The 14,718-nt window shown below is 28.5% G+C and overlaps 2 protein-coding genes across 3 annotated transcripts; one reads left to right on the forward strand and one right to left on the reverse strand.

The window, feature by feature from the left end:
• Positions 1-68: 68 nt before the first annotated feature.
• Positions 69-5,024, forward strand: LOC106791467 (WD repeat-containing protein 55 homolog). The gene is made up of 9 exons (XM_014757104.1): positions 69-347; positions 468-626; positions 707-899; positions 980-1,162; positions 1,246-1,319; positions 2,027-2,193; positions 2,271-2,488; positions 3,022-3,297; positions 4,494-5,024. Exons 1-8 carry the CDS (start codon positions 320-322, stop codon positions 3,278-3,280), a joined length of 1,281 nt encoding a protein of 426 aa, XP_014612590.1. The 5' UTR covers positions 69-319; the 3' UTR covers positions 3,281-3,297; positions 4,494-5,024.
• Positions 4,201-13,810, reverse strand: LOC106791466 (cytoplasmic FMR1-interacting protein). Of its 2 annotated transcripts, XM_014757103.1 has the most exons (20): positions 13,374-13,810; positions 12,964-13,295; positions 12,695-12,874; positions 12,427-12,608; positions 11,392-11,916; positions 11,098-11,302; positions 10,814-11,028; positions 10,617-10,747; positions 10,363-10,533; positions 10,197-10,279; positions 8,982-9,050; positions 8,171-8,244; positions 6,467-6,872; positions 6,144-6,343; positions 5,542-6,071; positions 5,358-5,452; positions 5,046-5,284; positions 4,810-4,957; positions 4,516-4,730; positions 4,201-4,353 (listed from the first exon to the last, which is right to left on the reverse strand). In XM_014757103.1, exons 2-19 carry the CDS (start codon positions 13,171-13,173, stop codon positions 4,518-4,520), a joined length of 3,876 nt encoding a protein of 1,291 aa, XP_014612589.1. In that variant the 5' UTR covers positions 13,174-13,295; positions 13,374-13,810; the 3' UTR covers positions 4,201-4,353; positions 4,516-4,517. The 2 variants fall into 2 exon arrangements, with proteins under 2 accessions (XP_014612589.1, XP_014612588.1); XM_014757102.1 differs by lacking the exon at positions 4,201-4,353 and having other exon boundaries at positions 4,493-4,730; positions 13,374-13,809.
• Between the last annotated feature and the right edge of the window lie 908 nt (positions 13,811-14,718).

Genomic DNA, 14,718 nt, shown 5'->3' on the forward strand with positions numbered 1-14,718 from the left:
ACAGATGACTCTTCGTATCATTCTAAAGTCACATGTTTAAGTTTACGATTACATTATTGTTTTTTAATTGTTTAAACAAATGAAAAAGATATATAAGTAAGGATTAATTTAAAAATTTATTTTTAACAAAGTCACATGAATGAATTATTATTTATTGCATAAATATACGAGATTATAAAGTTAAACCGTAACTACGTGTTATTGATCTCGTAATTTTATTCGTATATAACCTATAAAATTATATTATCAATTTTATAGATAACGTGTTCAATTGTTAAAAAAAGTTGTTCTAATAAATGTTAATAAAATATTTAAAAGGATGCATTTCAATACTGGACAACTAACGGGTATGCTTTATATATTAATTTCAATGATAATTATTGTTTATGCCCTTTTCATTTATATTTATTTTCAAATAAAATATCAACATAGATAAGATATTTTTTAAAATGTTACTCGTGTAATAGGTAATTTTGTACCTGACAATGATAGTAGTAATAGCAGCGATATGAGCCAAAGTGATAGTGATGATACATCAAGTGACATTAGTTTAGATTCTGATACAGATACAGAATCTAGCGAAGGACCTTCTAATGCTGATATAACTCATGATTCTTTAGCTCCAGGTATATATCTATAATATAACATCTTTATTATTTTATATTATTACCAATTTCTACTCTTTTATTCATTTAATATTTCTTAGGTAGCAGCGGAGAAGCTTTAACATTAAATGAAGATGAAGAAGAAGATGAGACTGTAAAAGCAATAATTAGATCTAAGCAATTGCACAGATCTCATCCTCCGACAATTACATTAGAAGATTTTATAGTAGATATATGTTTTCATCCTCAAAATGATATGATCGCTGTGGCTAATATTTTAGGAGATGTTATGCTGTAAGTTCTAAATTGTAAAAACTGTAAATATTAGTTTTACAATGTATATATTCAATGATAATACATTTTTCATTTATCAGATATAAATATACTAACGAAGAAACAGAACTCGTATCATCCATAGAATTACATCTCAAAGCTTGCAGAGATATTGAATTCGATCATGATGGTAAAATTCTATTTTCTACGGCTAAAGACTTATCCATAATGATGACCGATGTGGAAACAGAAAAATTAGTAAGATTATATGAAAATGCTCATGAGTATGTTAAAAATAAATTGTATCTTTTTCCCCTTTTATATTAGAAATTTTAATGATGTTGAAATTAATATATTTGTATTTTAGACAACCTGTATATACGATGAGCATTTTAGGAGAGCACACATTTGCAACAGGGGATGATGATGGCGTAGTTAAATGTAATACTTTATTATTTATCTACAAAGGGATTTTTTTTAACTGGGATAGATTATTATTCTTTATTAAGTAAAAATAGAAAAGAAATTATAGAGAAACAAATCATATGGCATAATACGTCCTTACTTCTATGTCTTATTATGACCTTATTTTTTATGTGAATGCTTGATGCACCTTTCAGGTTATACTTTATTCTTTAATGCAACTCTATTTTTTTTTTTTTTAACTAATCGATGCCTTTTTTCATCTTTTGTATAAAAATATTAACCCAATGTCATATCAAAATGGTAATACTTTACGACATGTTAGACATTTTATATCGTTACTTTAATTAAAGGGCATACTTTACACACGGGAGATGAAATATGAAGAATACGATTTTGTCAATTGTTTTTCAACAAGTAGAAAAAAATGAAAATTTTGCGGAAACGAATTATGAACAGATGAATGTATTTTTTCGAATAATGAGGTGTTTAATTCTATAGAATGTAAAGTCTTAGTCCCATAAAATAATGATTTAAAATATAGAATATCTCGTAAAGTATAAATATTTCGATAATTTTGGCTTAATACTTTTATACGTAAGATAAAAAAAGAAATCTGTCTCAGTTTCAAGAATCACCCTGTATACGTTATGCATATTATTATGCATTTATCATTTAATTAATATTCTGACTTTTAATTATAATGAAAATATATATTTTAAAAGTGTGGGATATCAGACAAAAAGGTAATACTCCTGTATTTTCGATAAAACAAATGGAAGACTATGTTAGTGCTATGATTACGAATAGGGACAACAAATATTTAGTATGTGCTAGTGGAGATGGATCACTCACAACGTTTAATATACCTGCAAAAAAATTACATATTCAGGTAATTTATTTATTTAAAAATAAAAAGAAATAATAATAATAATAATAATAATAACATTACATAATTTTTTGGTATAGTCTGAAGAATATGAAGAAGAATTATTATGCCTTGGTTTATTTAAATCAGAGACAAAGATTTTAAGCGCTACCAGCAAAGGAAAAATGTATGTATTCAATTGGGGAGAATTTGGTCTTCATTCGGATGAATTTCCTAGCTTAACCAAAAAAGCTCTAAATTGTATGATTCCTATTACCGAAAATATTGTAATAACAGGTGGTGAAGATGGAATACTTAGGTATGAAAATATTATATTTCGCTAATAATATACAGGATGTCTCATAGCTGATAGTAGAAACGAGCAAAGAATGATTCTACATGAAAAATTAATTTGAAAATGTAGAATACAATTTGTTCACACAAGTTTGAAAATTTGTCGAGTATACGCACACTTGACTAGGTTTGTAATCCTAGAAACTAAAAATCTTGTTCGATAAACATAAAAATAAAACTGATACAAGAGATTTCATCATACTGACAATGTTTATAAACATATTAAGAAGTATAAAAATGCTCTTCAAAATATCAGAGAGTAGCACATTAAAATCCACTGAGCTGAATCTAGACCAAATGTACGTGTACTCAACAAATTTTCAAATATTTTTATCTAAAACAAAGCCATGTATGAACAAATTTTATTCTACATTTTCTACACAATTTTTCATGTAGAATCAGCTACTGCCCTTTTGTACCATCAGTTATAAGACACCATGGATATTATAATGAAAAAACTTGTTACTTATTACTTGTTAATCTAATAATAATTTATAGAGCTACAAGTTTATTTCCGCATCATAATCTCGGTGTGGTAGGCCAGCATAATTTTCCAATAGAAGCTCTTGATATTAATAGAGATGGTACATTGATAGCATCCTCTTCTCATAACAACGACATCAAATTTTGGAACGTAGAGTATTTGGAAACATTAAATACCTCTGAGCGCATAAAGGGTGGTAAACAAAAACAAATGAAACATAATCTACCAAGTAGTAAGGTTGACAATGCATCAGATTTTTTCGCAGACCTTTGATTCTTTATATTATTTTGGTAAATATTTTTATTATTATTATTATTATTATTATTATTATTTTTGTCGTTGCAGTTATTTCTTTTCATACATAAGCATATACTTTTATTATATGCATTTAAAATAAATGTATACCAAATGTATTTGAATATCTCTTCAATATTATGGAGAATTTGAATACATTATATTATTTAAACTTGCATTATAAATAAAAATAAGTTTAAACATTAATAAAACTTATTTTATCTGAAATCATACACGTCATATTCGTACATTTTGAAGATTTTTCATATGAATTATATAATATTTTTTAATAGAGAGTATAAAATGTGTGTGTGAGAAGAAATAATGAATAAAATATAAATATATATATATATAATATATTTTTTTTTTTAAATATTAATGTGTATACTTAAAGATGAACACGTAGGATTATAAAAAAGAATGAATTACAATAAGAAAATGCAAAAACAATAAAATCTTGCTCGCTTTTCCTTTGTGTTCATCATAGTCCAAATAAAAAAATTGATACTTGGATAAAAGTTACACACAGGCTCACATACACGCATATACACATTTATAATATATGGAATTTATATTTAAGAAATAACAGGTCTTGCTCTGTTTATATAAATGCACAATATGCGCACACATACATACAGACATACTTTACAAATGTTACCATAAGCATAATCTTACAATCCATCGAATCATTGGGCACTTTATAGTGTTCTTTATATTTAATATTTGTATATTTTCTAACTGCAAGACGATGCTCGGTTCTTTGTTCGGGCATTAATTATAGATTAATTATTATCGATATCTTGAAGGACATTTATAATAAAGAAATAAAATTCTGTTCTTTGTACTAACCACAATATTAAAAAAGATTTTTTAAAATAATATTATATGTAAATCCAATACGATGGATAAACAATATATACACTGTGTATATATTATATCTCATTGCACGTATTAAAAATGTTTCACTGAAGTATCCCAAATATTTCATGTTTATTAATTAATTGGATATAGGAAGAAATAGTTATCATATTGGAAGCAGTTGTGCAATAGTCCTATGATAAAAAAAAAAAAAAATCCTGAATTTTAAAAACTTAACTGTTATTTATGCATTGAAATTTATATGCATTAAAATATTATTTTCGTGAAAATAAATCTATCAGTCTTAAAAAAAATTTACTATTTATTCTTGCAGCTGATAATCTTCACAAATTTACCTTCATTGATGATTCATTTGGCGTAAGTATTCCGGAGCATGATAATGTTGTTGAGCGTGTGCGAGCGAAGGATGTATCGGTGGAGGAAAACAACGAACATGTTCTACGCTGGTTGCATCGCTATCTCCACTTTTTAAATACTTATTTAATACGGCAAAAATTTGAGAATTTAATACTTGGAATCTCCTTATACGATCCACCATTCGTTTTAAACGCTGTGAGAGAAAATAAAAAAGGAAACAAGTGAAAACATTAAAAAGATAAATTAAAAAAAAAATATAATAATATACATACAATTCCTTTGACATTTTCATCCTTGCCATCTACACGCTGTACTCTGAGAATATGATAGCAAAAGTCAAGAGCTTCGAACCTTCTTTGTTGGCCAAGTAAAACTATCATAGCGCATCCAGCCCAATGTAAGCCTTCACCGAATAATTCCCTAAGGTATATATTGTATGATAAATATAATATAAAAGAAAGAATAAATAAAATAATTAAAAAAATAATAATTATGTTATATTACTGACTCTACGGTAAATTCTGTATCTCCGACTGGAATGCAATATACAAATTGTAGAGCGCTCCAAAGTCTATGGAATTCTGTACATTCGTCCACATTCATAACTCCATTCGCAGGCGGTGGCCCAACCCAAATAGGATCATCTAAGAAACTGCGTAATCTGCTAAGTACTATTTCAAATATTGACAAGCCGCAACAGAGTCGTTCTCTTGTTAGCAAGTCTCCTTCTCTAGCAATCATTGCTTGCTAAAAGAATAAATAATACATAGTTATATGTATATGACTTAATCATTGTATATTCATTTTTATTATTAATTACCTTAGCATTGCCCAATTTATCTACATTTGGTACAATCTGTAATGCTGCATATTTGGCTTCAAGTCGCTTTTGTTTGGTTTCTGGTTTCTCACCCTCTGAAATATTCCCCATTAACAGATGTCATTGGTTAGATACTGTTAGAGATACTCTTGAATTTATTAAATCATATTGCTAGTATATGTACCTTTACAGTAAGGTCTAGGTAATATGTTTTGGAATGGTGCTGCATGTAATAAATCACAAACTTCTTCTTGCGAAAGTGCTTGCTCCATCAGAAGGCAAAATAATATAGTATTACCGAATTCTCGAAAATTATGAAATAGTTCTGTTTTAGCATCAGGATATTGTACGATATCGTTTAACTGTGCATGATAATATCCTAATACTCCGGGAGATCCATAATCATAACGAGGAAGCTTACAAACTTTTGGCATAGCTTCCATTAACGTTTTAGTGAATTGATGTAAGCTTCCTTGAATTAATGACTTGACTATTTTTAAAAGTTCTTCCATAACTACAGCTATACCTTGATACCCTAATAATTTACACATTGTACGAAAATGATATGGCCCAACAAATCCAGAATACTGTCCGTATTGGGTACTATATGCTAAATTTAATTGCTTGCTACCCCAGAGATAATGATGAGACATTTGTGGAGGTTTATCTCTATGTACCGGTTGTACAAATTGAAGACCACGACATTTAACAAACCTTTAAACAAAATTTCAACGAATCAAATTTCATTGTAATTAATAATGAAATAATCAACAAGATTTATTTTACCTATTTGTTGCAGCATTATAACAATAATTTGGTAAAAAGTCATAATTCAATTCCCAAAATACGTGAAGCGTTATTCTTCCATACGGAGCAAGAACATTATGATTTGCTTCTCTGAACATAGCATCGTATTCGTCAAGTGCAAGCCATTTGCTTAATAGTTTATGAGTAAGCCGATTGACTTGTAATAATCCTTCTAATTCCTGTATGAGAGAAACAAAATTATTTATAAATATGAAATATAAAATATAAACATATATGAAACTTTTTTTTTAAGCTCGTTAAGTATAATAATTGATTGCAATAATCTTATAATTTCAACTTACCACTACTCCTGTGATATCTCCAGATTCGAATTTACTGATCGCTAAATCTAATGATTTTTGCATGTCAGCATTGATACGTTGCGTAATTAATTTATTTAAATCAATACTTCTTCCCAATAATTGAACATGTCGTTGTTTTAATAAAGTTTCATATCTATTAGCACGAGGATAAGAAAGTAAATATGCCCCTAAGGCTACGCATTCTACTCTAAATCGTTTATCTAATAAAATACTAGCAGCTAATTGTTTATAATGAGCAAAAATTTGTTCGCTTAATTTGTAAACAAACTGATCAAAACATAAATTAACTTCAGCCTCCACTTCATCGTAAAGAAATTGTTTACGAAATATTGTTAATGCATACAATGCACTGTCATTGTACAGATCCAAGGGATATAGAACATACCTAAAAGATAGGAAAATTAAATAATTAAGTATTGTATTTGTTATTAACAATGTATGAAACAATGTACGTATATACATTGCCAAAAACGTATACAGGGTGTCTGAGATTTTTTCGTATAGACATTGTGAGTGTATTCTATGCTTAAAAATAAGAACAAAATATTTTACCATTTATGGTAAAACTGTTTATATAAATGTGTTGTTGAAAATGTTGCCCGCCTATGCGAATACAAGTTTAATAGCTCTATAGTACGATATTTATGACATGGTAAATTTCTTGTAGATTTCTATTAATTTTTGCAACTTCATTCCTAATTCGTTTTATCATAACATCAAGTTTAGCTATCTCAGTTGCATAAACTTCTTGTTTTAGTTTCTTTCATAAATAAAAATCTAATTGAGTGATTTTAAGCGGATAAACTATCGTTTAGAGAAGAATACATTGAATCATTCTAAAATAGTAAACAACATACGCACAGTCACTAAATATCATCTTTGAGTAAAACATTTAGACAATTTCACCATTTATGTTATAACTTGAATAAAATTTGCAGAAGAAAACGCTCATAACGTTTATACAAACAAAACAAAAACTCAAACACTTTTTATACAGGGTGTAACAAAATAAGTGTGAAATATTATAGGGATAACTTTGGCATATTAAAACAAGAAAAAAAGTTCATATAAACATGTATCCTATTTAACATTGTTTCAGAATTATAGCGAATTATAATTAGAGTGTTCCTACTATAATGATTTTATTTTGATAAACGAAAATAAAAAGATGTTTCATTGGATATCAGACATTGCATGTTTCTATTAATTAGCCAGATAATTTTTAAACAAGTGGATAAGTCATGGTGGTTATATTGCCTGGCCTATTCGCTCACCCGATTTGAAACTGCTGGATTTTCTCTTATGGGATTATTTAAAATACATTGTCTATAAAATGCTTAAAGACAGTGTGGAAATACTTCGTGAAAGGATTGAACAAAGTTTCCAGCATATCCGAGCAATGGCTGGAAATATGGAAAGAATGAGGAAATCGCTTGTAAGACGACTGTAAGCTTGTGTACAGGTACAAAGAGGTCATTTTAAATACCTCCTCACAATGTAATTGCATTCAGTTAATCACAAGACTCAAATTCGTTATAACTCCGAAAGAAGATTAAATTGGACATATGTATATATGAACTTATTTTCTTGTTTTGATATGCTGAATCCATTTCTATAATATTTCCTATTTATTCTGTTGTACCCTGTATATAATATGCATATACATAGTAGAATTTTACATACTCCATCATTGATGGTTCTTTGCTCCTTAGTATATGATCGGTCAATATCCAAGGCATAGACATTTCAATTGGAAACTATAACAAAGAGCATTATTATATATATATATATATATATATATATATTACAGAGTGATAAAAAGAAGGAGTTCGATATTTGAAGGGTTTATAATACTCACTGAAATAAATAAAAAATTTATAATTAATATGAGTTCTAGAATCAACCCTACCGATGTAAATAAACTTTTTTTAATACATGAGCATTTAATATTGTAAGCGAGTCTCTAAGCAACACATTAAATATACATAGAGAAATTTGATTAGAAATATACGAGTTCAAGGAATATTTAAAAGTGTACGTTAATCCATGATCCACAGATATCAGAATTGCATTCAAATGGAAGCAATAATATCGAATATCTATGATTTTGTGCATACTAAGTCGTTAAGCATAAAACGTTCGAAACTGGACATTTCATTCTTGATTATCTAATATTATTTTTACATCTACGAAGTAATCTTTGTTGATCTTAGTAATAATTTTTTCTTAACAATCTTGAACTAAAATATTTTTAAGCAAATTCCTCTGCGTAAATTCAATGCATTATCGAAAGATTGATTTATAATATCGAATGCTCATATATAATAAAAGTTAATTTACAGTAAAATGGTTGATTTTAGGACCCATGTTAATTAAACATTTTATACTTTTACTTATAGTAAATACTATAAGCTTTAAGTTCAAATATTTAACCCTTTGTTTAATCACCCTGTATATATAGAAATTTTAATATGCACGATAGTAGATAGAATACCTGAATTCGTTTCTCCATTGTTATTAAATCGCTGCATTCCTCATTATGCTGATGGCGCACTTGACATTTCTAATCGTTAAACAATAATTATATATTATAAAAATGTACCAAAATACTGATATAAGAATAATATCGATAAAATAAATGGTAAAATAACATTATATTTGATATGAACACTCTCGCGACGGGTGATAACTAGACAGAACATTTAGTTGAATACGACATATAATTTAAAAAAGTCTGCAAAGTAACAAATAGCAACAGAGTTCTGCTATTTGTAAGTATATGAATATAAAAAATATTGCATCTTAGTATGATGCTTATATAGTCATTTGTTGTTTGAAATTTTTAAACATTAAACATTACAGATACACGTGTAGACAAAATATTTAGTTTAATAAAATAAATATGATGAATTTACAGCTACATAAAATTTATATTAATTTTTGAAACTCTTGAAATTTGTATTTTTTGCTAATAATGCATTTTGATATTTCCTAACAATCTTTGCAGTAAATCGTTTTTGGCTTGGTATATTAATTAAATTTAAGTCATTACTGCTTATATTATTTCTATTTATATCACAGATAAGTAAGCAAATAATTTGAAAAATTTATTTTTGTTTCCATATTAAGTTTTCTATGTACAGAGTGTCCCGTAACTAGTGGTACAAGAGGGCAGTAGCTGATTCTACATGAAAAACTGAGTAGAAAATGTAGAATAGAATTTGTTCATACATGACTTTGTTTTTGATAAAAATATTTGAAAATTTGTTGAGTACACGTACATTTGGTCCAGATTCAGCTCAGTGGATTTTACTGTGTTACTTTCTGATATTTTGGAGAGCATTTTTATACTTATTAATATGTTTATAAACATTGTCAGTATGATGAAATCTCTTGTATCAGTTCTATTTTCATGTTTATCAAACAAGATTTTTAGTTTCTAAGATTGCAAACCCAGTCAAGTGTACGTATACTCGACAAATTTTCAAACTTGTATTCTACATTTTCGACTGTGTTTTTCATATAGAATCATCCTTTGTTCATTTGTACCATTAGCTACGGGACACCCTGTATAATGAATGAATTAAAAAATGTTAATTGTCAAATGACATAGAACTATGTTGCCCATATTCAGCTAAAAAGTTTGAAATTACATAGAATTCCCGTCGCGAAAGTGTTAACTTTATTTATAAAGAAGAAATATATTCACCTGTATTTTTCGACCCATAGTCATTTCTAAATAAAATTCTCTATACCATAACTGCGACAAGTCGCAACAATTTTGTAATGATTCTAGAAATAAGTATATAAACATTATAACAGTATTCTTAATATTTTTTAATATCGAAAATTTAAATTACGAAAATTTAGCGTACCACTAAAATTCAAAAGATAACTCCAATAAAAACTGGTTTTATGAAATTGATCAATTTGTACAAGATATTGTCCATCGATATCTTTTCTTAATGTACGCTTCCCACCACTCTTGTCAGCAATTAATGATTCCAACATAGTACGAACCATATAGAGTTGTGTTGAGGAAGGACCTAGATGAAAAAATTCAAATAAAATAGAACTGAAAATATTTATGAGAGAGACGATATTCATTATTATTTTTATAACAACTAACCGACATTTCTTCGTGGAACTTTTATACCAAATCCATTATCTGGATCTTTCTTTCCTTTTAAAGCAGGATCTCCTAACGGTTCAACTCCGAAGTGCCAATCGGCGCAAGTTTCTCTCACGGAAACAATTATACTGAAATTAGAAATTTGTATAAATATAATATGAATAATTAATAAATAATATAAAGAATTAACAAACCTTCGAATAAGATCTTTTTTATTTTTAATAGCTTTTCTTAGGGGCTCACGTAAAGCAAGCTGTACAAAATCTTGTAATTCTGCATAAATATTACGACGTATTGCATCAATAAATACTGTCTCCATGCGTGCCATTAATACTTGCAATCCTTTAATCATTGCAATGACTTCGATAAGCGCAAACTTTTCTTCGTCTGTATAATTATAACGTGTGGCCTATAAAAGAGGAAACATTTTTTGTTTCAGTAATATTAATTAATAGAAGAAAACAGTGAGAAAGCTTACTCTTTCGTATTCTTCTGCTTCTTGAGGACATTCCTTATTCATATGATGATCAGTTGGATGAAGCAATTTCCAACTATAAAGTTCCGTTACAACGCTTGTCCACTGAGAAAGTAATTGTAATCCACGTAAAGCTAATTCCGCGGTTTCACTATTTTCTATATCACTACCGCATTCCTTGTAAGTTGTTGTTACTTCATTACTATATCTACATTATAAAAAAAAGAAGAAGAAATAATGTTAATATCACTTAATAAATTTTGTATAAAAAATGAAATACATAAATAAATGTCATACCTTGCTAATTCGCTTATATACTTTACATGATCATCCCTAATTTGAGGCAGATGAACCATAAGACCAGCTTGTGGGCTTATACTGTTGGAAGACGAAGAAAGCGGCCACTTGGAAGCATCAAAATGTTTCGAACGTTTAATATAATTAAATGGTGCAATCTGCATATCGCCGAATAATGGTACTACTTCCAAATTTTTAAATATTCTATCAATTCTATCTAATTTCAATTTCTTTTTTTGATCCAGTTTGTTAATGTTGCATAATTCACTATCCATCAAGAATAAACCAAATCCCATAACTTTGACTAACATATGTTTTTCGTTAGGAGTAAGATACATAGTAGTTTCAAACATATAAACGCATATATTTACAACATCTGCTAATAACTCTTCGTAACCAGGAATTTTTTCTAAATTTTCTTTCACTGTATCACGTATTTTGTTTTGCGTTGCCAAAAACATTGATAAATTTTGAGATTCTTGAAGCGTTTGAGAATCTGACATAACTTTTAAAAATTGTGCAGCTCTGGAATGAAAGATTTATATATTTATTTATATATATATATATATTTATGTGTGTATATGTTACCATTAAAGTCTATAATTCAGTTAATTTTGAAAATAAAAAACTAAGCGTTTTAGGGAAAGTATATTATACATTTTAATGCATTAAACGTCATGCCAGTCCCTACAGATCAGCCTTAAACTTTCTATCCAAACCATATCAGTCATTAATAGCTAACATTATGGCCTAAATGGAAAATTTAACAAAGAAGACTTATTGTTTAACATATTAACTAGTTGTTTTATGAAATAACTTGATATTATATAAAATAATAATAGGGATCAGCATAACATTTTACGTGTTAATTGGTCGGTATAGTTATTTTATGAATTAATGGATTTCACACTTTAATGGTAATATATATATATATACATTTTATATGCATATATATATATATTTTATATACATATATAATGCACATTTTTGTTGTACAAAAGATAATATATTTCCAATATAAGAAAATTTCTATACCTTCTGTACGTAGAATAATCATTTTTGACACTAGACTTCATATTCTTCAATTCATCCAAGACAGCAAACATATTAATAAATTTTCCCAAAGTCAGCAAATATGCTTCAGATACAAAATCTTTTCTTTTTTCATGATGACATAAGCGTTTTACCTCTCCAGAAAATCTTTCTATGGCTTTCCGCTGTAGACAAATATTTAATACTCTTGATAAATATACAGAATATATATATGTACAATAGATAGAATATATTTAGATAAATGACGTACTTGAAAATACATAAAATTTAACAATTTATTAACTTCAGGTCCAAGTACTTCTACTGTTTTTTCATAAATTTCAACTCTATTTGGTTGTTCGTTTGACTTTGGTTGTGGAATAGCACGCGAACAACATCTCCATGTATATAACATAACAGCATGTTCTAATCCTTCTTCTAATAGTTCATTCTGTCAAATAATTATAATTGAAATATTTTATTAATACAATTTATTCTACATTATTTGGAAAAGTAAATTATTAAGCATAGCATTCTTACCAAGCTAGCATGAACAGTAGCCTCTTCGATATATTTGGCAATACCGGTAACAAAACCATTTCTATCTTCAAAGTTAGTATCAAAGTTAGCTTGATAGACAACGGAGCATGGTTGAGCTTCGATGCAAGGTTGTTCATCCGGCAAAGTAAATTCATCTAGTACATCGACATTTGAAAGAGCATCACTCAAAGTTACTTTGTCGGTAGCCATGACTTATCTCTTATTATTAACAATAATTAAATCCTCATAGTCTTTGCTAAGTTATATGTATAATTGAGCAATGATATTACAAAGTAGAATACATTTATTTGTTATTGTTGCATTATCTTATGCTGTAAATAATACATTTCTATTAATATAATTTATATTCCTTTTATGATATCTATTTATTTAAACATAAAAATACATACACGTGAAATGAATAACGAAAGGTTTTTTTTTAATTATTTCATAAACCTCAAGATATATATAATTTGAACACACACTGTACATACAAATATTTCCCCCATAGCACCGCCCAGATGGTGGGGATGAGAAAAAGGGGATGGCTTTGGTTCGTTCTATTTAGTTGCTGTCAATTCGAATTTTCTTATTTTTCTATTTCGATATAAACTAATGAACTTTTTTACATCTTCAAATCAATTTGTTTCGCTTGCAATCGGAAATAATAGAACATTTTCGATCCATTCTTTGCACCGTTCAATATATTAACAATTGTATTGTATGCAATGCATACACACTACTTTACATCTTTTATTATACAACGTACTGACACGAGACGTGTGATTCATAAGTCCGCCCTATCTACACAATTTTATAGTATATACATATATATATAAATACATATGGCGTCTTCGTGTGGCCATCACGCTAAAACTTGGTGCCTCCGGCACTCTTACCGTCACGCCTCTAGTGGCGAAACTAAAGAACTAAACAAACACCACGTATATGAACAACCGCTGCTATTCGCGCTCTTCCTTCTCAACCACCGAGCGAGACACACGCGTGCTCACGAGCAGCGACCAAAGACGTCGTGAACACTAGTCACTACTACTTCCTTTTTCCGTTTAAGATTTTGTTAAGTTTATTACATATTTTGTATAAGTCTTTTTTGATACGTTTATAATAAAAATATTCATATAATATTTTTCCCCAGTGAATTAATTATTTTTGAATATTATTGAACACACTACATCGTCAACCATCCTGCCGCCATCTCGCGGTGGCCACAATAAGTATTTGCAACAGCGGTCATTCTACTAGCGAAGTGTTGCATTACCACTTACGCTCATACACTGCTACGCAGCCAATCATATTCAAGCAGGCTGACAAACTACGGCAGCATTGAGTTGGCATCAGTGGTTATACCAAACGCAGCTAACCAGAAAATTAAAAAACACTAGACTTAATATTACGCACAGCTTTCAACGAGACGTCGTCCTTATCATCTAATTACAAGTGTGCATCAATTAATGTGTGATATCAAATAAATCAAGTTTTATGTTGTTACGTATACATGCATTATTATTACAATTACATGTAGATTAACCCTACATCGCTGTTTGTGTCACTAGCTGTTAGGGACTTTTTATTATTCCTATATATTCATATCTCAGATATTTCACATTTATTTGTCCATTTGCTCAATTGTTTACACATTCATTTGTTTTTTTCACTTATTTATTCTCTCATTCATCATTCTCTATTCATTTGTGTATCATCATCTTATAGGTTTTCACGTTGCTATCGCTTACT

The sequence above is a fragment of the Polistes canadensis genome, unplaced genomic scaffold, assembly GCF_001313835.1.
Source record: "Polistes canadensis isolate GaletaPanama2010 unplaced genomic scaffold, ASM131383v1 scaffold_310, whole genome shotgun sequence".
In the NCBI taxonomy this organism is placed as follows: Eukaryota; Metazoa; Arthropoda; class Insecta; order Hymenoptera; family Vespidae; genus Polistes; species Polistes canadensis.

What these genes read in the sequence shown, in the direction of transcription:
- LOC106791467 (XM_014757104.1), top strand. Translation starts at nt 320, where the DNA reads ATGCATTTCAATACTGGACAACTAACGG. An exon ending in CAATACTGGACAACTAACGG is followed by an intron (nt 348 to 467) that starts GTATGCTTTATA and finishes CTCGTGTAATAG; the next exon opens with GTAATTTTGTACCTGACAAT. An exon ending in TGATGATGGCGTAGTTAAAT is followed by an intron (nt 1,320 to 2,026) that starts GTAATACTTTAT and finishes ATATTTTAAAAG; the next exon opens with TGTGGGATATCAGACAAAAA.
- LOC106791466 (XM_014757103.1), bottom strand. Translation starts at nt 13,173, where the DNA reads ATGGCTACCGACAAAGTAACTTTGAGTGATGCTCTTTCAAATGTCGAT. An exon ending in CAATGGAGAAACGAATTCAG is followed by an intron (nt 8,245 to 8,981) that starts GTATTCTATCTA and finishes TCTTTGTTATAG; the next exon opens with TTTCCAATTGAAATGTCTAT. An exon ending in ATGAAAATGTCAAAGGAATT is followed by an intron (nt 4,731 to 4,809) that starts GTATGTATATTA and finishes TTTCTCTCACAG; the next exon opens with CGTTTAAAACGAATGGTGGA.